The sequence below is a fragment of the Castor canadensis genome, chromosome 15, assembly GCF_047511655.1.
Source record: "Castor canadensis chromosome 15, mCasCan1.hap1v2, whole genome shotgun sequence".
NCBI classification, from domain to species: domain Eukaryota; kingdom Metazoa; phylum Chordata; class Mammalia; order Rodentia; family Castoridae; genus Castor; species Castor canadensis.
The window spans coordinates 81,105,838-81,128,705 of NC_133400.1; the positions used below are offsets into that span (position 1 = coordinate 81,105,838).

A 22,868-nucleotide genomic window follows, 5' to 3' on the forward strand; every position below is an offset into this window, starting at 1 on the left:
ACTAGTTTTATAAGACAATTTTGAACTTAATTCTTAACCTATACTTCATATTGCAGGCATTAAGCTATTATAAATGCAGATATGAGCTATTAGTAATTAAATGTTCTACTGGAATATGCAGTATAAAAAAATGCTCTAGTCTTTTGATGTTTTAAGTTTTAAATCATTTTTACATTGGCAGAAAGGATTTGATGTCTTCAATGCACTAGATTTGATGGAAAATAAGACCTTCTTGGAAAAACTCAAGTTTGGTATAGGAGATGGAAATTTACAGTATTATTTGTACAACTGGAGGTGTCCAGGAACAGAATCTGAAAAGGTAAGTGTAGTTGACAAAGCTTTGTAAACACAGTGAATTTACCCAGACAATTCCATACTCACTTCCATTTCAATTAAGAGGGCTTTTAAAATACAGAGCTATTGTACTGCATTATAATTTAATTTTCCTCTCATGCTTGGTCTTACCATTCCAATTCTTCCTTCCCCTTAGGTTGGACTTGTACTACAGTAGATGGATATGTTGATTTATAGGACCGTGACATCCTCATTTGTTAATATTCTATTTAATGATTCCTGGAACTGCCATTCCAAAGAAGAATAAAAGCACAATGTAAGTGAAATTGAAGTAGTCAATAATAATTAGAAAAATGAGGAAACATCCATGGGATCAGTAGTACATTTATCTATGTAGAATATTAAAATTCATCCTTTTTTTGCTGTATACCCACTCGTGATAGAAAGGGTACAACAAACACATTCCTCCAGTTTTCAAACTTTTAGCCCTCTTGGTGAAGAGAGGATATTTCCTACTCTTGAGGAATGGGACTGTTTTCCTGTGGATTAAACAGAAGTCATAGCATCGTGTCAGAAAACCTTTGTTGTTGTGTGGAGATATTCTACTGCGTTTTTGTTTGTTTATGGTGGTACATTTGTCTGTACAACAGAATGAAGGCTCCATTTGGAAAATTCTTATATGATGCCACTGGGAACACTTATGGACTGACAGATGGTGAATATTTAAGTATGGAGCAATATGAAAATGTACCAGTGACTAGTACGTTTATTACTCCATAAGCAAAATTGCCAAATCAATAAAGAGCAGATGTGTACCTTGATCTTCAGCTGGCTGGTGGATTGTTTCAAAAGCAAAGTTTTGAGCAAACATGAAGTGTGACACCTGTGACTGATCAAACTTTTCCACTGCTGTACAATCTCCAGTTTCTTCTAGCAACATCAAGATAGGAGGAAAAGGAAACAAAAGCTCTAACATTAAAATAAATGCCTAGTGGAATTTATTATTGCTATCGGGACATTGATAGTTTGAATGTTTGTAACTTATGCAAAATTGCACATATTCCTTTATGCTGACTTTATCATGAAAACTGTCATGGTAATGGAAAATATCTTACTTGTAAATAAGTATTCATAATTTTGTTACTAATGTTGTTTTTACTAGAACTTGAAAAACAAACTTTCACAAATATACATGTATATATATTGCCAGTAATTCAAGGGAAACATAAGATGCAAAGCAAGGCCATATAGGCTGGCCTTGAGTCAAAACCACAAAGTAGATCCTTGTTCCTGCCTTTATTGTACGTACCAGTGCCTCCACTCTTCAGTTGAGAAAAAGCTACTTCTTTTACAATAGGTATTTCCTTCATGTTGTAAGTAGTACAATAAAACCAACCATACTTACACCAGGAAGGGCCCACCAAGTACAACCCTTGGGTGAAATTGACCTATTACCTGTTTTTGTACAGCCCACGAGCTAAGATTGATTTCTTTGAATAATTGGGAGAAGATATTTTAAAAAAACATTTTGTGACATGAAAATTCTAATTCAGATTTCAGCATCCGTATATAAGCTCTGTATGGAACACAGCTACATTTTCATTTATGTATTCTGTATGGCTGCTTCACATTACAAAGACAGAATGAGAAGTTGGGACAGACTGTATAGCCTACAATGCCTAAGATATTCACTGTCTGGACTTTCTCAGAAAGTTTATAGTCCCTGATTTAAGTAAGTTATAACCACAGCTGTGGCATCCTTGTTCCTACCATTAGAGGGGGCACTTGGGCCCTACCTTAGCGTATAATGGGGCAGGCACTGCTCCTAAGACAGTGGAAGACTTCTTCTCATTTCAGATGGTTCAAACCCAATTGCATTGCCATTCTTGAGAAAGGCTTCAGAAAAACAAAACTACCAAATCATTGGAACTTTTTTTATGAGACATAGCCATTAAATATCAAGATTTTTACTTACTCTGAAATCACAGCTCTAGTTAGGATTACATCCCACTCATATTTATGGCACAAAATCTTATACCAAGGAAACTGTCATATCATTCCTTTAAAGATTCATTTACTGCCTACTCCAGTTATTATAGAATCCATGTTTTACTGCATCATTTCAAATACAGTAATACATTGGGTTCTTTGTAATTGAAGCACTACTACCAATGAACATTTTAGAATCAGTAAAAACTGCTTGTTTATTAAGTAGCTATTAAAACTAAATTTAAATGCAATATATAGTGTCTCCGATTTTTAAAATCTACATTTTCCTGTGCTCTTATGAAAATGCTGTATTCACTAAGGTATCCTTTTATTTGTGCCAACACAGTACTAAGTAAAACTTAAAGGAACAGAGGGGACATCGAATCAACTGGAAATGCTTTGCCAATGATTCATCCACTGTACTTATTAAAACCATATCTACTGTGGCCTATTTTCCAAGCTTAGTGGAGAAATGCTAAGTGCTGTCACACACATGTTTTTGCTAACAGGCATTGCACCAGCCTTCAGGACAGTAAATTTATACAAGCATGGACACTGCCTTCAATAAACTTTTGTTAAAACATTCCTGTTTTTGAGTATTTTCTGCACTCAAGTGTTTTTAAGCTTCAGTGCCACACAGATTTGAACACAGATGGAAGAAAAATTACTACACAGGATCTTAAGAATACATGGGAATGTATTTTATTTGCTTCAAGGCTTCTTTGTAAGGTATCCTTTTACAAATTTATGAAATGACAGTATATACAAGATTACTTTAAAGTTCTTTTACTTTTGGGTGGCTTCCTTATTTTATTAGGGTTGGGAATCAGTTTCTTTATTTTAAGGGGTTGTAATGCTACAGTTGAAGTCTGCCTCCCTTCACCAAGCGTTCGCTTAGGTTTGGCAAGGTCATTGAATGAAGTTTCCAAGATCTCTCTGTCTAGGCTTTCTAAGTCAGTCTCTAAATTGTCTTCAGAACCTTCAGTTCCATCTTGAAGCCATGGCACCTTTAAGCTGGGCACTCTGGGAATGATAGCTCTCACTTCCTCCACAAAGTCAGTGGTGTTCCTCCTGAAACCCAAGGCTAGCATACATTTTAAGCCAATGACTGGGGCAATTCTCTCGCTAAGCCGAGGAACTTGACAGGCAGGAACACTTCTACTTAAACTCAGATGAATGAAGTGTGAGGTAATGAAGGCAGGCTTGACTGACTTACACACCAGAACCAGGAGCAGTTCGTTCCTTTCCAGGGCTCTGGTGACCTCATTAACGCCAATGGCCAGTTGCTTCCTGACATGCACAGGCGTCCACCCTGACACTTGCTGGCTAGCATCAGGCTTTTTCTCCTTCACATCCTCACTACCATCAACGTCTAGGCTGCATCTTTCTCTGCTTTGCTTTTTTACAAAAGATGGTTTTCTCCCTTTTTTCTTATCCTCGATTTTCTGAAGTCCAATAGTTTTAAACCTGTCTTCAAGTATCTGTAATATGAAGTGCATGTCCTCTCTCTCCAGGGTGCTCCAGCAGATAGCATATGGGTTGTCCAATGACGTCTTTACAACAAGAGGTCTTGTCTTCCGCACAGATCCTCTCGCTGGCGCTTGAGGGGCTGCAGCCATCTTGAAAACCCTTCACAGAGACACAAAACAATGGAATATTTGTGTTGGCTAGAAATGCATGTCTTGAGAACATCTCGGTTGTATTCTGATTCTTACTAAGCTACAGTGAGCCTGATTATATAGGCCCAAATAGGTAACCATTCATTTCACTTCTCTTCATTAAACTGTAATTTTCCCCATTTTTATGATTTTATCTTTCTTCATATACAGGCAGTGTGGAATGGTTTATATTGTTGCAGTCATAGTGAGGTCCCATGTGTTTATTCATTTCATTTATAAAAAGGGTTTTATTTCAGGCTGGGGGAATGGCTCAGGTGGTAGGCTACTTGTCAGGTAAGTGTGAAGCCCTGAGTTCAAACCTCAAATCACAAAAAATAAGGCAAAATGTTCCATTTCTGCTTGTTCATAATTATTTTTGCAGTGCTGAGGATTAAAACCCAGTTCCTTGTCATGCTAGGCAAGTATCTACCGCTGAGCTACACCACCCAGTCCCATTATCCTTTTGGTGACTGCATGATATTAAGCTTCTAGGTTTGCTCGTATTTTCTACATTGCTCTCTAGCGGGGCCTCCATTCACTCATTCAGCAAATATTCCTTGAGCATCTCCACTGTGCAGACCATTCGAGCACTGAGGCTTGTGAATGAGTCCCTGTATCTGCCTGCAGAGCTCACCATCTTTAATGCATAAGCAATTCATAAGTAACCAGGTCATGATGTTAACTAAAATGTGATCAAAACTGTAAGTAGTACTTTCATTCTCTCCCTTTCTCTTTGGTAATTTTCCCTCCTTCCCTCCTGGGCTCTTAAGTTTCTTACATGTCCTCCCTAAGACATTTGAATATATACAGGTATATATTCCCTCCTCATGGCTGCTACATGCTGACTTATCTGGCTGGCAAGTTCATGAAAATAAAGAGAAATGTAATGAAATTCAAAAGTATTAAGTCCATAAAGTAGAAATAAAAGGGACCCTTATAGGGGAACTGTTAGAAACCACTGGTCTAAGGAACATATCCTGTTTATCCTCCCCAAACAATTACATCTTTTTTCCTCCATTTTCTTCCTCACCTCTTTATAGAGCTCAGCTGAGAACCACAGGGGCCCACTGGGAAAACTAAACACAGTTCCATGCACTAGGCTGACAGTGCAGTATCTCCAAATGTACACTTTCTCCGGGTACTGCTTTTCTTTCCTTTCCATGTATAATAATACTCAATCCTCCCAACATCCCTGTAGAATTGCCTAGGGAAACAGACTCACTGCCCAAAGTCACAACTAGTGGGTTTTTTTGTTTTATTTTTTTGCTCTTTCAATTCTGGCATCACCTCAAAAATAACCTATGGCTTTTAAAAACATATAGATGGTTGATTCTCACCCTACAGCTACTGAATTGGAATGTCTGGGAGTATGGCCAAGGCATTTGGGCTTGTAAAAGCTGAATCTCATACAAAACCAAAATTAGGAAGTATTGGTGTGTGACAGGTGGCCTTTCCACAATGGAAACGGTCCCCTCAGATCTCCTGGTCTCCTGATAATCCTCTTGGTCACCTTCCCACAGAAACCCGAAAAACCTTGTGAGCAATGCAACCTTGGTCACTTAGTGCTGCCCACTGCTGGAGCCATCTGTGACTTCAGCTGCTTCCTTCACAGCAGTGCACTGTGCATGTCCCCATCCCCATCATCCCATGCTGCCCTCCAGCTCTAAGAATCAGAACAAAAGCTCATCCAAATCCAACAAAGTCACTATTAGCAGTTGGCATCAGGTTGAAGGTGGTCAAGCAGAAAAAAAAAATGACCAAGGAACAAGACAAATATCTCACTGGGCTCTTGCCAAACTGCAAGTCATTTACTGTGTCTCAGCATCCACACAGTACAGGATAATACTTAAGATGATGTGCTCTGGAACCAAGGGATAGCAAGATAGGTATTAACTTCTCCAATCTGTAGAATCTGGTAAGGGGGATGAAAAGAGTCAAGTAGTTTGGATAAGCAGAATCTAATACAATATAATAATAAAAAAAAATACTGATGATAACAGCTTCAGAGAAAGGGAGAAAAATAGGAAGAGCATACCAAGGTGCTTTTTGAGCTATAACTGGGAGCCTCCACTGGTTAAGGATCAAGTGCGAACTTTTAAGGTGACACACAAGGCCCTCCATAAGCTGGCCCCACTTCCCACAAGCCTTCCTCTTTTTACATCCACCATGCACATTACACCCAACTCCAAACCCATACTATTTATTGAGGTCTCTAGTATATCACCTCCATGTCTTTATACACATTATTCCCCTCTGCCTGAATACCACTCCCACCCTCAGTTCCATGACCACCTTTTTCATCAATAAACATGGGTAATCCATGATGCAACAGACCACAGAGTACTGAACCAGGCAAAAACAGCCACTGGCCTTAACGAGCTTGTAGTTTATGAAGAACACCTATCAGCAGGTAATAAAACAATCAAATATGGCACACACTGAAGTCAAGACTCTACAGAATGCTAAGAGGACATACAGCAGTGACCTAACTTAGCTGACAGGATCAAGAAAAGAGGACTTCCTGGAGGAATTGACTTAAGAATTAATGATATCCCGGAGAACAGCATTAAAGGAAGTTCAAAGTTGCTGGAGTAGAAATGCTAGAGAAAGAGAGGTGAGATCGAAAAGAAAGGTAGGTAAGGGCGCTGCATGGGGAGCGGTGGTAACATTCAAGGCAAAGGAGTGGCATAATTAGAAAGGCGTTATAGAAAGATCCTGAGGATTCCGGGCAAAGTCAAGGTCCTTTGCAAGACTTAGCAGCAGAGGCTCCCGGAGTAGCGCAAGTGAGAAAGGATAATGAGAGATACAGAGAAACACGTTAGCTAAAACAAGAGGTAAATCTCCCTGAGTGAGTGAGTGATCGAGGGAGCAAAGCCAGCAGGGCTTCAGGGAAGACTGGTCTCTGGGTGATGGCGCGGGTTCTCGGCGACATTACAGACCCGGGGTTAATCCCTCCCTCCCGGCCCTGCGCTAAATCGACCCGCCGCCGCGAGAGGCACCGGAAGCAGTGGAGACCTCGAGCTTCGCCCTCCCGCTACGGCCGGAGCCCCAGTCCCGGAGCTCCCAGCTCCCCCCACACAAGGCCACTTTACCAGGTATGCTTGCCGTACCCCCAAAGACGCACGATCTCTACTCGGAGGCCACCGATGGCAACAGCGCTAGCTCCACATGCGCGTGCGCCTGTGCCGCGCATGCGCAGAGCCCGCGCCTTTCCGGCCCGCCTTCCAAATGAGGTGGGCGGGGAGGCCAGGAACGATGCGCTAAAGCGGCAGTGCGCAGGCGCAGTATCTGCGTCGCGAGACTCGGCGGTTGTCACGGTAACCTGCCGCTTGCGCTCTAGATTGCTAGGTTGATTGAGGACCAGTCCACTGTCTATAGTCTCCTGGAGCATGGCTCTCTCAGTGCCTCTTTCTCCCCTCCGCACCTCACCTTTTAACCCGGTTTTGACCTTTCAGCTCGGTGGAGTCCTCGCCCTCTATCTCGTCTCAGGATGAACGCAAAGTGTCAGCCATTGATCCAATCACCTCGTGTCCAGAGAATCCCTGCAGATCCCAACAACGTGAAAAATCAAAGAAATGGGAGACTGGAAATTTGGGTGAAACATGGATTCACAGTAGTGTAGGGAGTCTTAAGCCCCCTAAAAGAGAATGGGGGGGCTAGTTTAAGTTCAGCAACAGCACTTCAGAATATCCAATCAAGAGTCTGCTGCGGCTGCTCCAACCAGTGGAGACCGAAGGTTATGGAGTCTCTAAGTAGTCGTAGACAATTGTACAACAGCGAGATAATGACTAAAGGTTAGGAATTTGAATCTGGTGAGCAAGAATCTGTTGACAAGAATTTAGAAAACAGTAGATTGCTTCTGTCCTCTACGGCCTCCTAATCCCCTTTTTCTTTTCCATTCTAACTTGGGTCCTCTTCCTCTTCCTCTTCTGCCTTCAGTCCTCCTTTTCTCAGTCTCTTCACTGCTGGTTTTCTTCCACATTTTTTTACCTGTATTTTCAATTTTAATGGCCTACGTAGTACCTAACTGGCCATTTAAAAATGTTGATTTTGGCCGAAGATTATTGCAAGTCACACAGGAAAAGTACAATGTGATTTTTATCACAACTGGAAAGATTAACAAGAAGGAGGTTACAGTGAGTTTAAGTGGATCATCAGGCTTTTATTTCATTAAATGAATCATACTAGTTCACTATGAGAAACTGCAAATATCATGCAACTCTAAAGACATATAGTTTTAAAAAAAAAAGAGAGGGGCTGCGTACATGTGAAAATCCCAGCACTCACTCAGGAGACAGAGGCATAAGGATCCTGAATGTCAGGCCAGCCTAGACTACATAAGGAGTTCAAGCCACCAGTCTGGACTGCAGAAAGTCTGTGTCCAAAATAAACAAATACTGTAATAATGGGAAGGAAATTTGTATAAGTGTTTGTCCCCCTAGAGTTCCAGATTTACAACTTTGAAGACTTATCAGCTTTTCCCTGGCTCTGAAGCCAGGCTGCCCAGGTTGAAATCCTCACTTCATCACTGACTAGCATATGGCCTTAGGCAAGTTAATTAACCTTCAGTAGGAAAGGATAAAGATAGCTCCTACTGTGAGGATTAGAGGAGGTGATCAATGTAAGATGCTTAGTACAGTGCCAGGCACACAGTAAGTGCGTGGTAAATTCAGCTGTGATGAATTCAGTGAAAACCTTGGCAGAATTAAGTTAAAAAATTAGATATAGTCTCCATGACTGTAGTGCTGTGTCCTATTTTAAGACTAGAAATATAATTGCCATAAGAATTTTGATAAACAATTCTCTCCCATTTGTGTCGCATTACACCAAAAATGTTTCTAAACACCCTTTCATGATTAAATCACCTTCAAATGTGTCCTTTGAGAATTCCCTCTAATTTGTTTCACATAGATGTATGCTAAAAATAGTAATATAAATTAAAATTTGCTGGTCATCGGTGACTCACACCTATAATCCTAGCTACTTGGGAAGCCAAGATCGGAAGGATTGCAGTTCAAGGCCAGCCCAGGCAAAGAGTTCGAGAGACCCCCATCTCCAAAACAACCACGGCAAAAATGACAGAAGGTGTGGCTCAAGCAGTAAAGTGCATGCTTTGCAAGCACAAAGCCTGGAGTTCAAACCCAGTCCCACCAAAAAATAAATAAATAAATAAAAATATGTTCTGATTTTCTACATAAGAGTGTCCCAAGTATCTTAAACATGGAGTTCCAATGAAGTTTATGCACTTGTTATTTTATACTGAATGATCAGTTTTACTTCTTAATGATAGCTTTGATTTTATCCTGTAAAATATCAGGTAAGTCTTTCAGTAATTTACAAAAGTTTTGAATACCTCTAAAAAGACGTATTGAAAGAACATTCTAGACTTACAGAATAAAACAAAGCACATTGTGCCCCCACTCCCACCCTGCCCCTTCTGGTTTCTTGCAATCTCTATAAAGCCAAAATGTCTCTGCTGAGGATACAGACTGGCTCTCCCCAGCAGCCACCTCTGGGCAAACAGGAAGTTCTGTTCCAAAGCTGCCATTTGCCCTTGAACCCTGCTGTTCATTTCCCTACCCCCCACGCACACCCTGCCCAGGTTTCTCTATATTTGCTTTTTTTGTCCTTTAGTTGGAAACTAATTTCACCACAAAAATACTTTTTCAAAGAGAAGGAAAAAGGAGATTCACGCGCAAAAGTAGCAAATATTTTTAAAGTGTAGTTTTGTGCAAAACTAAGCTAAAAAGTTTGGGGGCCTGTCTTCTCCCTTGCTGTTTGCATTATTCTACATGAGAACTCAGTATCTCTCTTGACATGGGGTTTCGAGTTTCTCCCAGGCAACCTTCTCCAAGAATGCTATTTAAGCGAAGAGTTGGAAATTAACTCCTCCTATGACATGGGAATCTGTTTCCAGTTTGGAAATGTAGCAAAATGTGATTCAAAAACTTCATTTGGAGTGTGTGCAGCCTTGCAGCGACAGTGCCACATGTGTTCCCCTGGAACTGGGTCACATTGAACAGGTGCAGGAAGAAGTACTTAATGAAAAGAAAGGCGGGGTGGGGGACGGGGGTCAATTCAGAATGTAGTTGTTTTTGCTTTATAAACAGGTAGAGAAACTCTGGCCCTTTTGCATTCATGATGAACAGCGACTCAAGAGATCAAGGATGGCTGGCGGAGACCGGGGTCCGAATGAAAGCCATCTACAGCCCAGGCTTCTAAAAATCACGGAAGAGAGAGGTTCCTGTCAAGAAGGAATCCCAAGTGAGGTCGGTGCAAACCAGTCTAGAGAAAAAAATGGAAGAGCGAGCAGGGAGCGGAGAGGAACTCTATTGGATGTCTTTTTCTCCCTCTCCAGGTGCAGTTATGCTAAATTAAAGGGCTGAGTCCCTTGGACCACGCCCAGTCCCGCCCTCCTCCCATGCCTGCAGCCAATGGGAGCCGGCCAGGCTCGGAGTTCGGCCAATGGGAGCGGCCAGCCAAGGAGCGCTGCCTTTTAATGAGCGGCCCCACGCAGGCGCGGTACCCAGACCAGGACAGCAGTAGCCGCCCGGGCGTGTCACCATGTCTCTGCAGGTAACCCGGGTGCTGGGGCGGCCGCGAGGGAGGGATGCTCTGAGAGAAGAGGTGACACCCCATGGACAACTGCTGCCGCTCGCCTTCCTTTCCCCCAGGGGCGCTCAGCTGCGACCCTGAAGTCACTCCCACACCTGCCAGAGCGCCCAAGTATTGCACCGCAGTGTACACAGTGCCATCTGTTGACGACGAGCCAGGCTCTCCATGGCAACCCTTCTGGGCCCCAGGGACTGGTTTAAAGTACCCAGAGCAGAAAAGTAGGCACAACTCCCCGCGGAGCACCAGCACATTCACCCCAGTCCTCTTTGCATCTCCAGGAGGGAGGCGACATCCACAGGTGTCTCTTTCCAAGCCCCCTTGCTCCTTGCCACCTCAGAGGCTCCCAGGCAAGTGTTTTTCTCAACAGCAGAGCTCTATGAAGGTCTGATTTTTAAAAATACTGTTTTACTGACATGTTAAAAATGGAAAACTTTGGGAACAGAACATGTGAATAAATAAAAATTGCCAGGAATCCTTTCACCCAGGCGATAACCACTGCTAACATACTAGGTTACTTCCTTGTATGTGTTTCTCTCTCTCTCTCTCTCTCTCTCTCTCTCTCTGTGTGTGTGTGTGTGTGTGTGTGTGTGTGATTATAGGTGCACCTACGATGCTGTTGTGTATGTAGTTTTGTTTCTGTACCTGTAACTATGGGCATTTCTCATCATCATTAAATAGTCTTGTAAAATAAACTTTTAATGCATAAGATTCCACATGCTGGGCACAGTTAACCTCTTCAGGCAAGATGTTGTCATCTTGTTAAAGATGTGTAAAGTGCATACTCCAGGAGTCATGGAAGTTCAATTCCATGCCCCACCCCTTCTTAGCTGGTGACATGGATATTTAAAACTCTGTGCCTCTTCATCTAAAAATGGAGGAGAGATACTTTTAGATGAGCTGCATATATAGCGTTTAAAACAGTGTACACATGGGGCCTCTGTCCAGTAAGGATTTGTTTACTGAGCAGTTAGATACATTTTTTTCCTGTGTATGACTTGTGTAGCTCATTTTGAACTCCCAAAATAATCAAAACTTTCTTCAAATCCAAAGATCTAAATGGTTCCTTTTCAGCTGAGTACTTTGCTTCTTCTTATTGTTGTTGCTGTTGTGGTTTTCATTGTTCTTTGTTTGTTTGTTTTTCTTTAAAAGTATTTCCAACTGGAACTTAAAGATTGAGGAATATTACAGGAAAGAAAAGTTGTAATAGAAAAGACCACAGAGAAGAAAGGGAGAAAGAGGGAGAAAACTTATTTAAAGACATATACCCTCCATGTTATCTACTAACCATCCACTTAAATACTGAGAGTATTAGAGAAAAAACATTTAAAACCTTTTATTTTATTTTCAAATTAGCATACATTAATAATATGAGGGGATTTCACTCTGGTAATTCCATACATGCAAAGAGTGTGTTTTGAACGCCATAATCCAGCACTCCAAAGGCAGAGACCAGCCCTGGCTACATAGAGAGATCCTGTCAAATTAACACCCAGGGCAAACTGGGTATTGGGCCCACTGAAAATACACTATTTTTATAAATTGTATCTAAATCCAAAATCATTTCAAAACAATAGCTTAAAAATACTAGTAAAAATTTAAAATAAATTTTAAAAACACTGACCAGTACCTGGCTGATATGTTTAAACCTTCTGCTCTTTGTACCTCAGCTGGCATTAGCCCAGGCATGCTATTGCTACTTGTGGTCCCCAAAAGTGCTATGGATGGCTCCATTAGTGGAAGTGACAGGAAGGGCAATAAGACATGTCCCCAGTCTTCTATTTCTTTATTCTAGCGTAAGCAGTATTGGAAGACTCTCCTGGAAGCCGCAAAACAAATAGAACTTCTAATTCAGCTATAATCTTCCTATTTAATTTTAAAATTGCGATATGTTTATTCCCTCAGTAAAGCTTTTAGAAGAGCTGACATCTTAACATCATCTTCCTAGATGATGAAGCTAAAAAGGAAACTGCTCCATCAAGAAGATTTTTTTTAGCAGGATGTGGTGTTTCACAGTACCAGAACTCAGGAGGCTGAGACAGGATAGGGAGTTCAAGGCCAGCCTGAGCTACATAAGAAAACCCTGTCTCAAAAAATAATAATAATAAAATAAAACAAAAAATGCCTTTTGTGTTTTTGAGTTTAGAGGATTCATAATTTTACAATTGGAAAATAACTAACCCCTTCCTTGCAATGTGCTATCAAGATCCAGGCAGTACCTTGTCAGGAGACTTTATCTTCGTAATTCACATCCTCAGTGAGAAAGAAAGGCTCATGAAGGCTTGTCATACGTGGCATGACCATGTTTTTTATCTGCGAAAGTGAAGTTAAAGTGTGAGTCACCTTCAGAGGCTGTCTTCAGCTGGGGTGAAATGGGAAAGGAAATGTCCTCAGGGTGGGACACAGATGTACACAAGGTGAATGTCATCACTGCTAGACTAAGTATGGGGCTGAGAGAACTTGAGGCAAGTCGGGAACTGGAGAGGGTCTTTGGACCCTTAAGGCTGTAGTAGCCTTAAGGCATTTGTTTTGCAGCATCTGAGCAGCAGAGCTTGGGCATATTCAAGCAGGATGCTGGAAAATCACTCAGCAGAGACCAAAACTCCTCATCAGAGCATGGAGCTCAGCTCCCCAGGGACACAGCAACATTTTAAAACTAAGATTCCTTTTGCCTAGAATGCTTTGGAATTCAATGTGAACAGCTGATATGTCACCTGATATGTTTCTGATCCTCCTCCTATCCACGCGTGCACTAATCCATTCAACAAGGATGCACCTACTGGGCTCAGACTGGCTCGTGTCACCTGCCAGCATTGGGCACCAGTGGCTCATCCCTGTAATCCTAGCTATTTGGGAGGCTGACATCTGCAGGATCACAGTTTGAGGCCAGCCTTGGCAAGCAGTTCATGAGACCCCATCCTCAAAATAACCAGAGAGAAATTGACAGGAGGCATGGCTCATGCAGCAGAGTGCTTGCTTTGCGAGCATGAAGCTCTGAGTTCAGACCCCAGTCCCACTAAAAAAAAGAGTATTTATACCTGCCCTTTACTATGGATATTTGGGGGAACAAACAAATGCAATTCCATCCAACCTTTATGTTCAACCCTACTAAATTCCCGTTCAGACTGCCTAGAGCAGCTTTTCCTGCCCTTGTCTACTAAAGAACACCATCACTCACCCCAGGCTCAGCATGGGCACTGAACACTATGTCATCCTTCCTAGGAGGCTTCTTAGCAGCCCTTCCCCTCTGGGTTGCTAGTTCCTCTCTGTTCTCAGAGCAATGGCTGCTCCTCCTTATGGGAAGTCTCACTGTTGACCTGCCCATCCCCGCTGGGCTCAACTCCTCAAATGGACTGCCCTGGTCATCTCTGTCTGCCCAATACAGGCCTGGTCCATCACAGTTGTTCACGGCATTGTTACTTAATCTGGTACTGGTGATGAGCTCTGTGAAAGCACAGCCCACAGAACCAAATCAAGACTATTTCATTCTTAATTGGGTTTAATCCTATTATCTTCCCCTAAACTGATACAGGTTGATCATCCTTTGTCCAAAATGTTTGGAACCAAGTGTGTTTCAGATTTCTGATTTTTTTTTAATTTTGGAATACTTGCATATATACAATGAGATACCTTGGGGATGGAATCCCAAGCTAAACATGAAATCCGTGTATGTTTCATATATACCTTATGCACACAGCCTGAAGGTCCTCTTATAGAATATTTTTACTACACCTGTGCTTTCACTGCACGGATGGCAGGTGTGGAATTTTCCACTTGAGGCATCATGTCAGCACTCAAAAAGTTTCAAATTGGGAGCATTTCAGGTTTTGAGTTTTTAGGTTAGGGATGCTCAACCCATAGTGGTTTTTTTTGTTTGTTTGTTTCTTTTGTTTTGTTTTTGCTTTGCTCAGGGGAACTTGGTCTGCAGAGTCCCACAGCAGGTACACCTCAAAGCTAGATTTCAGACCTGAGAATGCACACGCAAGGCCAGTATTCTTTTCACTGCAGCTCATCGTGCCTGGGGAGGGAGAGGCCTCATAGTGGAGGGGACATCGGAACAGCACCCTAAAGCAGGAACCTATCGAATCCAGGTGCTAGGGAAGACAGGCTGGACACAGAGAGGGATGCTGGGCACTACTTTGAAATAGGGTTCTCCACTTGGGAAGAGAGGTGGGATGGAGGCAGCTGAAGTAGCAGGGGACACTGCATCAGGGGCTTAGTTCTGTGAAGGGCCCCATGACTTTCACTGGGTCTTTCTAGAGGTCAAGAGCCCCCAAAATATGAGCAACCATTTTCTAGAACCTCCTCCCTAGAAGGGAGGGAGCTCACATAGTTTTTGAGAACCTTAGAATACTGATCTAGGCTTAGTTCATGCATGGAAAGAAATTGAACTGGTGTCACTTGACACTGACATGAGACTTTACAGCAAACAGATTCCCTGAGATGCTGCTGAAGCCTGAACAGGACCATCCCCACTCCTCCTGAGTCCTCTTGTCCTGCTTGCCCTGGGGAAGCCCTAGCCACTGTGTAGCACCTTAGATTTGTTCTTACATAAATATAGTACATGCACATGATAGATAATTTGAAGAGTATAAAAGTATTTTAAAAACCAGAAAAGTTAGAGCCAATTACTGTTTGCCTATTTTAGTACACTTATTTCTAATTTATATTTTCTCTATACAACATTCAAAGCTGAGAGTCTAGAAATAATTTTGTGTTCTTTGTTAAAACATAAACTAAAAGTTTTTCATGTGCAGTAGTTTTTTCTAAACTAGTTTTCCCCCAAATAGCCTTATAGTAAAACCTAACAATAAATAATGAAGAACCTTATAATAAATAACAGTAGCTAACCTTTATTGAGTCTATATATATGCTCAAGGAAGGTGCACTTTAAGTACTTTCTGTGCATCAACTTATTTAAACCTTTTCTGCCCCGCCAAAGGTAGAGAACCATGTTTCAGATCAGTGCCCAACATTCTTCTAACAATAAGTATTGCTATTATTACATATTCCAAAAGAAGAAACAGAGAGATTAAATAACTTGCCCAAGTTCACACAGCTCTTAAGTGAAGAAACTGAGTCAAATCACAGCCTGTGTTTTTTTTGTTTTTTTTTTTTGTGATTTGAACTCAGGGCCTTCACCTTGACCCACTCTACCTGCCCTTTTTCTTTTTATTGTTTTATTATTCATATGTGCATACAAGGCTTGGGTCATTTCTCCCCCCTGCCCCCACCCCCTCCCTTACCACCCACTCCACCCGCTGCTTCTCCCCCCCACCCCCTCAATACCCACCAGAAACTATTTTGCCCTTATCTCTAATTTTGTTGAAGAGAGAATATAAGCAATAATAGGAAGGAACAAGTGTTTTTGCTGGTTGAGATAAAGATAGCCAAACAGAGAGTTGACTCACATTAATTTCCTGTGCATGTGTGTTACCTTCTAGGTTAATTCTTTTTGATCTAACCTTTTCTCTAGTTCCTGGTCCCCTTCTCCTATTGGCCTCAGTTGCTTTTAAGGTATCTGCTTTAGTTTCTCTGCGTTAAGGGCAACAAATGCTAGCTAGTTTTTTAGGTGTCTTACCTATCCTCACCCCTCCCTTGTGTGCTCTCGCTGTTATCTTGTGCTCAAAGTCCAATCCCATTGTTGTGTTTGCCCTTGATCTAATGTCCACATATAAGGGAGAACATATGATTTTTGGTCTTTTGGGCCAGGCTAACCTCACTCAGAATGATTTTCTCCAATTCCATCCATTTACCAGTGAATGATAACATTTCGTTCTTCTTCATGGCTGCATAAAATTCCATTGTGTATAGATACCACATTTTCTTAATCCACTCGTCAGTGGTGGGGCATCCTGGCTATTTCCATAACTTGGCTATTGTGAATAGTGCCGCAATAAACATGGGTGTGCATCTACCTGCCCTTTTTTATGAAGGGTTTTTTTGAGATAAGGTCTCACAAACTGTTTGCCCAGGCTGGCTTTGAACTTTGATCCTCCTGATCTCTCGCCTCCTAAGTAGCTAGGATTACAAGCGTGACCGACACCCGGCCCACAGTCTGTGTTCTTAAGCATAACATTATGTGTAAAGCCCCTGACCGTTTCCTAGAAAGATGAAGCACCTTTCTCAGGAACATCTATCCTTCTCAGTCTCCTGATTAGGAGACAGGGCCGTTTTCAAGGTTACCTAGGGTGAAGACCCTAGTCTCCAATTTACAGGTGACTTTTGTTCTTAAAACAATTCTGTGCTACTGTCCTGTCTTTAGACTGGCTGGAAACTTTCCCCAGCAACTCTGCTGAGATCATGGGGTTCCAAGTCTCTATCTATTCACATTTTCTCTTAGGCCTTTGGGTCAGAAAGGAGCTCTAGAGAAAAATACAGGGTAAGAACAGAGGTGGGGCTAGAATGCCTGGTCCAGCGTTCCTTGTTTGATTTCCAGACTACTGACAATTCCTGCTTATCCCCAATTTAAAACAAATACTGCAAAGAAAAGTATAGTTTATTAAAATAAAAAGGAATCAGAAGTTCTGCTAAGGAAAATCATCACCAAAGTCCTTTGCGCACTATCAGTTAAGGGGGTAAAAGTGAAAAAGGATAAGGTATCGAGCAGTGCTCAGGCTCCATTGGAGGCAAAATGGACTTCTTCCCTGTATAGAACACACCACAGGAGCAGCCACTGACCAAATCCTGGGATAAGAGCCCAGGCCAGACTAAGGGCCTTGGGGGAGTTGAGGAGTACTGTAATTTAGATCTGAAATGTCCCCCAGTGGTCCATGTGTCAAATGATTGGTCCCTAGAGTGCTACTATTGGGAGATGCTGGAAACTTGAGTTGGTGGAGCCTAGTGGGAGGTCAAAGAGATAGTGGGACCCCAGCCCTTCTTCCTTCCTCTCTTTTGCTTACTGCCATGAGCCAAGCCATTCTACCATGCCGTGCAACCTTGCCACAGACCCAAAGCAATGGGGCCGATCCTCTTCTCCCCTCCCCTCCTCTCCTTCTCTCTCCTTCTTCTCTCTTCTTCCTGTCCCTTCCTTTCCCTTCCCTTTCCTTTTTCCTCTCCCTTTTAGTTTTTGTTTGTTTAGTTAGCTGGTTTGGGGGGTGTTTTTGTTTGCTCTTGATATACGGTCTTAATATATAGCCCAGGATGGCTTTGAACTCAAAATCCTCTTGCCTCGTCCTCATAAGTGCTGCATTACAGGTATACAACCATGCCTGACTTTAAACCTTTCTCCTTTATAAGCTGATTTATCCATTATTTGTTATAGTGATGAAAAGCTAACTAACAGAGAGGTCACAGTTTACTTAAGATGGAGGCAAACAAAATTTCCTACTCAGGCATGTTTGTGTACAAGGTCTTGCTAATCACCTCAAAGTGGGCTAAACAACTTTTCTGGAAATCAGTTGAAACAAATCTTATAATTCTGGGGTTCTGTGTTGAAAGGAGTGTGTAAAAGCAGTCCAACAAAATCAGGAATACTGATTTGGAACAGGTGCTACTGATGCTGAAGGACACAGGCACTGGGCAGGTTGTCCTGGACCATGGTGTGCACTGGAGTGAAGTGTGCATTTCAGAAGAAGAGGAAGGTAGTACCTGCAAGTGGGTCCTGAGCACTGCCTGGAGTATAGTGCCCTTAAAAAATAGGTCAATTGAACATTTTCAGTATTAAGAATTTTAGTTAGTTCTCCATATTTTGTCAAGTAAGTACCAGGAAAGGTGTCTGTGAGTTCCAATAAGTTAGGATGCTTCTGCTGGAACCAGCACAGCAAGAGTTCACTTCTTTTTTTGTTTCTTATTGTATTCATATGTGCAACAGTTCATTTCTATTTGAAAGCATTCTCATCTTTGTGTTCCCATCCCTATGTGGTTAACACCCGCAAGTTAATACAGGCCTGTTTAATGTTAGCAAATGCATGGTGTGCTTTTTTGTGTGTGTGGTTTTTTTTTTTTTTTTTTTTTTTTTGCATTAGGCTGATTTTGACAGGGCCACAGAAGACGTGAGGAAGCTGAAAACCAGACCAGAGGATGAGGAACTGAAAGAACTCTATGGGCTTTACAAACAGGCTATCATTGGAGACATTAACATCGGTATGACATTATCATTTGCAGAAGTACTAATAGACTTGGTTGGAGCAACACTTACAGAAGTTCACGGTGAAAAGTAAACTTGACCATCTCTCTTCTTCTCTTGACAGCATGTCCAGTGATGTTGGATTTAAAGGGCAAGGCCAAGTGGGAAGCATGGAGCCTCAAAAAAGGTTTTTAACTCTTTTGTGTGTGGTATTGGAGTTTGAACTCAGGGCCTTGCACTTGCCAGACAGGCACTCTACTGCTTGAGCCATGCTCCAAGCCTTGTTTTATCTCTTAAACAACATTAAAACAAAACTTCTTCACCTCTCTCACAGCAGCAGCGAGTAGATAATGTTTTTATCTTCCAGGGCTGTCAAAGGAAGATGCCATGAGTGCCTACATTTCTAAAGCAAAAGAGCTGATTGAAAAATATGGAATTTAGAATTCAGCAGAGGAGACAGTTTTTCTTCTGAACCCTTCATAATGGAATCATGACCTGATGGATAGGGGGAAATGCACTGTTAACGCTATAGAGAATATGTAGATAATGTAAATTTTTACTATTAGTATGAACTGTAATACTTAGCTGAAACCATATAGTTAACTGAAACTTATTTGCTTAAACCAACTGACATTAAAAGTTCTTTTTTAAAAAGTTGTTCTGGTAGTATGTATACAAAAAAACTTGTTCTTTTGGCTTATCTGTTATACAATGAGTTACTGCTACTGGAGTAATAAAAAGTTTTATTGAAACTCAATAGCATCTGGGTATGGTGGTACATGCCTGTAATCTCAGCACTCAGGAGACTGACATAGGAGGATCATGAGTTTGAAGCCAGGCTAGGCTGCATAGTGAGATCCTGCCTCAAAAAAAAAAAAAAAAAAAACACTCTAAAAACAAATGACAAGAAAAGAAATCAATGACCCAAACAATGTATGCACATGTGAATAAATCAATTTAAAAAGATATTTATTACAATAAAAGTGTTTTAAAGTAAAAAAAAAATCAATGGCAAGATGATTCCTTTGTCATGTCATTAGCTTTGGGTTAACACTGATGCGGTTACTGTAAAGTGACAGGTACACCGGGCTCCACTCCCCACTCCGACTTAGTGGGTACCATAGGCAAGTTACCTTAATCTTGTTAAGCCTTAGCTGTACAGGAGGGACTATAAGACCACTCCCACAGAGTTGTTGTTAGGACTGAACGAAGGAACTTTAATCATCTCATCCTCATATTAAAGAAAATTCTATATAAGACATAACAGATAAGCTGAAAATGGTTAAAAGAAATGGAGGTGGAGGTGTAACTCAATGGTAGTGTGCTTGCCCAGCATGTGCAAGGTCCTGGGTTCCATTCCCAGCACAAAGAAAGAAAGAAAAGAAGGAAGGAAGGAAGGAGGGAGGGAGGGAGGAGGAAAGGAAGAAATAAATAAGAAATAAGGAAAGAAACTTATGGGTCTAATCTATATCCCTTCAAAGGAAGAAAAACAGAAAATATCTGTTTTTCTGAAAATTTTAACATTTAAGACAAATAGAGTCCAACTAAAATATATCTAGCGATAAACTATATCATTGCTGTGTTCACCTGTATAAAAAGTGAAAATATAGTCTGGAATGTAATATTCGCTCACTGTTCAGTCTTTCTAATCAGTTCACAGGCTACAAGATAATAGTCTCATTTTTAGTAGTTTGAAAACCTGTTTGAGATCCCATGGGATAAATGTACCTGTGTTCTCTGCATGTGGGATTGCCACAGGGATAGATTGACTTCGTTTTGCATAAACAGTCTCAAAACGTTATGTGATGATTTTGTTTCAGCTTTCCATTGCCGGGACAAAACACCTGAAATGAACAACTGAAAGGAGGAAAGGCTTCTTTTGGCTCATGGTTTCACAAGGTTCCATCCATGGTCACTTGACTTTGTTGCCTTTGAGCCCGTGTCAAGGCAGAGGTCCTGGAGGAAGTGCATTGTGGAAGAGGTTGCTCACCTCATGCTAGTCAGGAAAAGAAAGAGAGAGGAAGGCGCCAGGTCCCAGTGACCCCTGCAGAGCACGCCTGCAGTGACTTCACTTCCTTCTATAGGCTCTACTTGTAGATTCCACCACCTTCTTGCACCACAGGCTGGCGACCAAGCTTTCAATACATAGGCCTTTAGAGGACATTTAAGATCCAAACCATAACAGTACTGTGCGATTCTGCTTATGTAACATTCTAGAAATGACAGAATTACAGGCACAAAGGACAGAGTAGTAGTTTCCAGAGAGGATGGAGGTGGGCGTGGCTATGGAGGGGCAGCAGAAAGGTTCTGTGGTGCTAGTGTGTTCTGTATCATCCCTGTAGCAAAGTTAGTATTCTGGTTGTGATATTACACTAGGGATTTATACAATGTTGCCAGTAGGGCAATTGGAGAAAAGGATATGGGGTCTCTATACTATTTCTTACAACTACGTAGGAATCTATACTTATGTCAAAAAGTTCAATTAAAAGAAAATCAAGGTTGATTTCTCATTTGGACATTTTCAGAAAGTAAAGCTGATTCTCTTATTTACTAAGCTTTATCTAAAGATAGTAGTAAATTTTCCACAATGAAATCAAGGTCCAAGTCCTTCAAAGAGAGGAGACCAACAGTGACAGGCCTTATCTTTTGCAATCAAGGGCTTGGAAATGCTTAAATCTACTTGCTTGGGGACATCTCCACCAGATGGAGGGGCAGGAGAAAAAGCCCTCCCCCAAAGTATTGGCTACATCATAAGACTTCCATTTGCACACTATGTTGACTAAAATTTTTTAGATTAATAATCACAAATAAAAATTGGTACTTTTATACCAATCCTTCAGGAAGGGGGCTGTGGAAATGGCACCAAACAAAAGTATAAAATAACACAAAGTGAACATTTAATATAATTTGCTTGAGGCTGTTTCTAACTCCAGTTTATTGTGTAAATTCTAACTCAAAGATCCTCCCCATGAAGGAAAGATTAATTTTATATTACCTGTATTTTGTTAGAAAGAAATGATAAATCCTGGAAAATGTCTTCTGTATATATTTTTATCAGTATTAGTTATTAAGGCTTCATGTACATTATTTTAAAATAGTAACAAAACCGTGAACCCATGTTATGTGATCATAAACATATTGATGCTTTAAGAGAACATTTAATATATAATGTATTAAGCAGTGTAAGCTGTTAAGAGACATCAGTCACATTAAGTAATAGTGTTTATTGTGGAGATCTGAGGGACATAAGAAAATTAGAGATATCTAATTGTCTTTTTTTTGTTGTTTTTGGCGGTACTGGGTTTGAACTTAGGACCTCATGCTTGCTAAGCAGACGCTCTACCACTTGAGCCACTCTGCCAACACCAGAGCAATCTGATTGTAATAGAAGAGACAAACACAGCTTGGGAACTGACAGAGTTCAGGCACAAGGCAGCTCCAGGGATGCAGGGAATCTTCATTCTTTTCTGCAGGCATCTGGGGATCTCATATTTAGTGTTCTGCCATTGTACTGACGCAGCTTATTTTCCCTGTTTTCTGCTTGTTTTTTTCTCTTGGTTCCTATTTGTTTCCAATAGTTCTGCTTTCTCTCTATATCAAGTACAAAGTTTTGTAGTGTGAGGCTGAGGCAGCCTAGTCAGCTTGGCATTGATACTTGACTGTCCCATGTTCCACAGGCCAGACTATTGATTGTCCTTGAGGAGGCTCAGCCCGAGTCCCAGCCCACCATTCCAGAGTGGGAGGGCCGGAGAGCCAGCCAGCAAGTGATGAAGAAGGAACTCTTTAGAAAAAGGACTTGCTAATGCAGATGACAATAATTGTTTAGGGGTATCTTCTTTTAATAAAGCAACAATTACATTTTCTTGTTAAATAGGACTACTGTATATGACAAAAGATTAGCTCAAGCTTTGTGCTACAGTGTGTTGGTGAAACAATAATTGAATGTCAAGCATTTCCCCTGTCAATCATTTTCATCATTAAAATAATTAAAGGAGGAGCTGGACATGAAGCTCAGTGGCACAGCACTTGCCTGTTGTGCAGAGGCCCTGGGTTCGATCCCCAGTTCTCAAAACAAAAAAATTGGAGGAAAAAATAGATGATTTGCCAAGCATGAATTTTGTTGGCAAACTTCCCACAAATGAGAATCAAGGTGGATTTTAATATGAAGATAAAGGACCCACCCAGAAGTATGCTTTACCTCTTTGTCTTTTCCCCCAGATACGTACATGCTACATAGAGAAATACAC

The 22,868-nt window shown here is 41.4% G+C and overlaps 3 protein-coding genes across 7 annotated transcripts in view; 2 read left to right on the forward strand and 1 right to left on the reverse strand.

Annotated features, from left to right (window-relative positions):
- The window catches only part of Nmt2 (N-myristoyltransferase 2), a 47,962-nt gene extending 45,096 nt beyond the window's left edge, over positions 1-2,866 (forward strand). For 2 of the 3 annotated variants that reach the window (XM_074056604.1, XM_074056603.1), the window contains 2 exons: positions 182-319; positions 491-2,866. In XM_074056604.1, the coding sequence (XP_073912705.1) occupies positions 182-319; positions 491-511 (159 nt within the window). In that variant the 3' untranslated portion in view covers positions 512-2,866. The remainder of the gene's footprint in view (positions 1-181; positions 320-490) is intronic. The other variant, XR_012442156.1, reaches the window with a different exon arrangement.
- A 96-nt stretch (positions 2,867-2,962) lies between these two features.
- Positions 2,963-7,152, reverse strand: Rpp38 (ribonuclease P/MRP subunit p38). Of its 2 annotated transcripts, none has more exons than XM_074056606.1 (2): positions 7,052-7,152; positions 2,963-3,912 (listed from the first exon to the last, which is right to left on the reverse strand). In XM_074056606.1, the coding sequence occupies exons 1-2, from the start codon at positions 7,132-7,134 to the stop codon at positions 3,054-3,056; spliced, it is 942 nt and encodes a 313-aa protein (XP_073912707.1). In that variant the 5' UTR covers positions 7,135-7,152; the 3' UTR covers positions 2,963-3,053. The 2 variants fall into 2 exon arrangements, with proteins under 2 accessions (XP_073912707.1, XP_073912706.1); XM_074056605.1 differs by having other exon boundaries at positions 7,034-7,143.
- Positions 7,153-10,336: 3,184 nt separating this feature from the next.
- On the forward strand, positions 10,337-20,695 carry Acbd7 (acyl-CoA binding domain containing 7). 2 transcript variants are annotated; one of them, XM_074056608.1, is made up of 4 exons: positions 10,337-10,517; positions 18,521-18,638; positions 18,746-18,808; positions 20,442-20,695. In XM_074056608.1, exons 1-4 carry the CDS (start codon positions 10,506-10,508, stop codon positions 20,480-20,482), a joined length of 234 nt encoding a protein of 77 aa, XP_073912709.1. In that variant the 5' UTR covers positions 10,337-10,505; the 3' UTR covers positions 20,483-20,695. The 2 variants fall into 2 exon arrangements, with proteins under 2 accessions (XP_073912709.1, XP_073912708.1); XM_074056607.1 differs by lacking the exon at positions 20,442-20,695 and adding an exon at positions 18,989-19,378 and having other exon boundaries at positions 10,363-10,517.
- Positions 20,696-22,868: the final 2,173 nt, after the last annotated feature.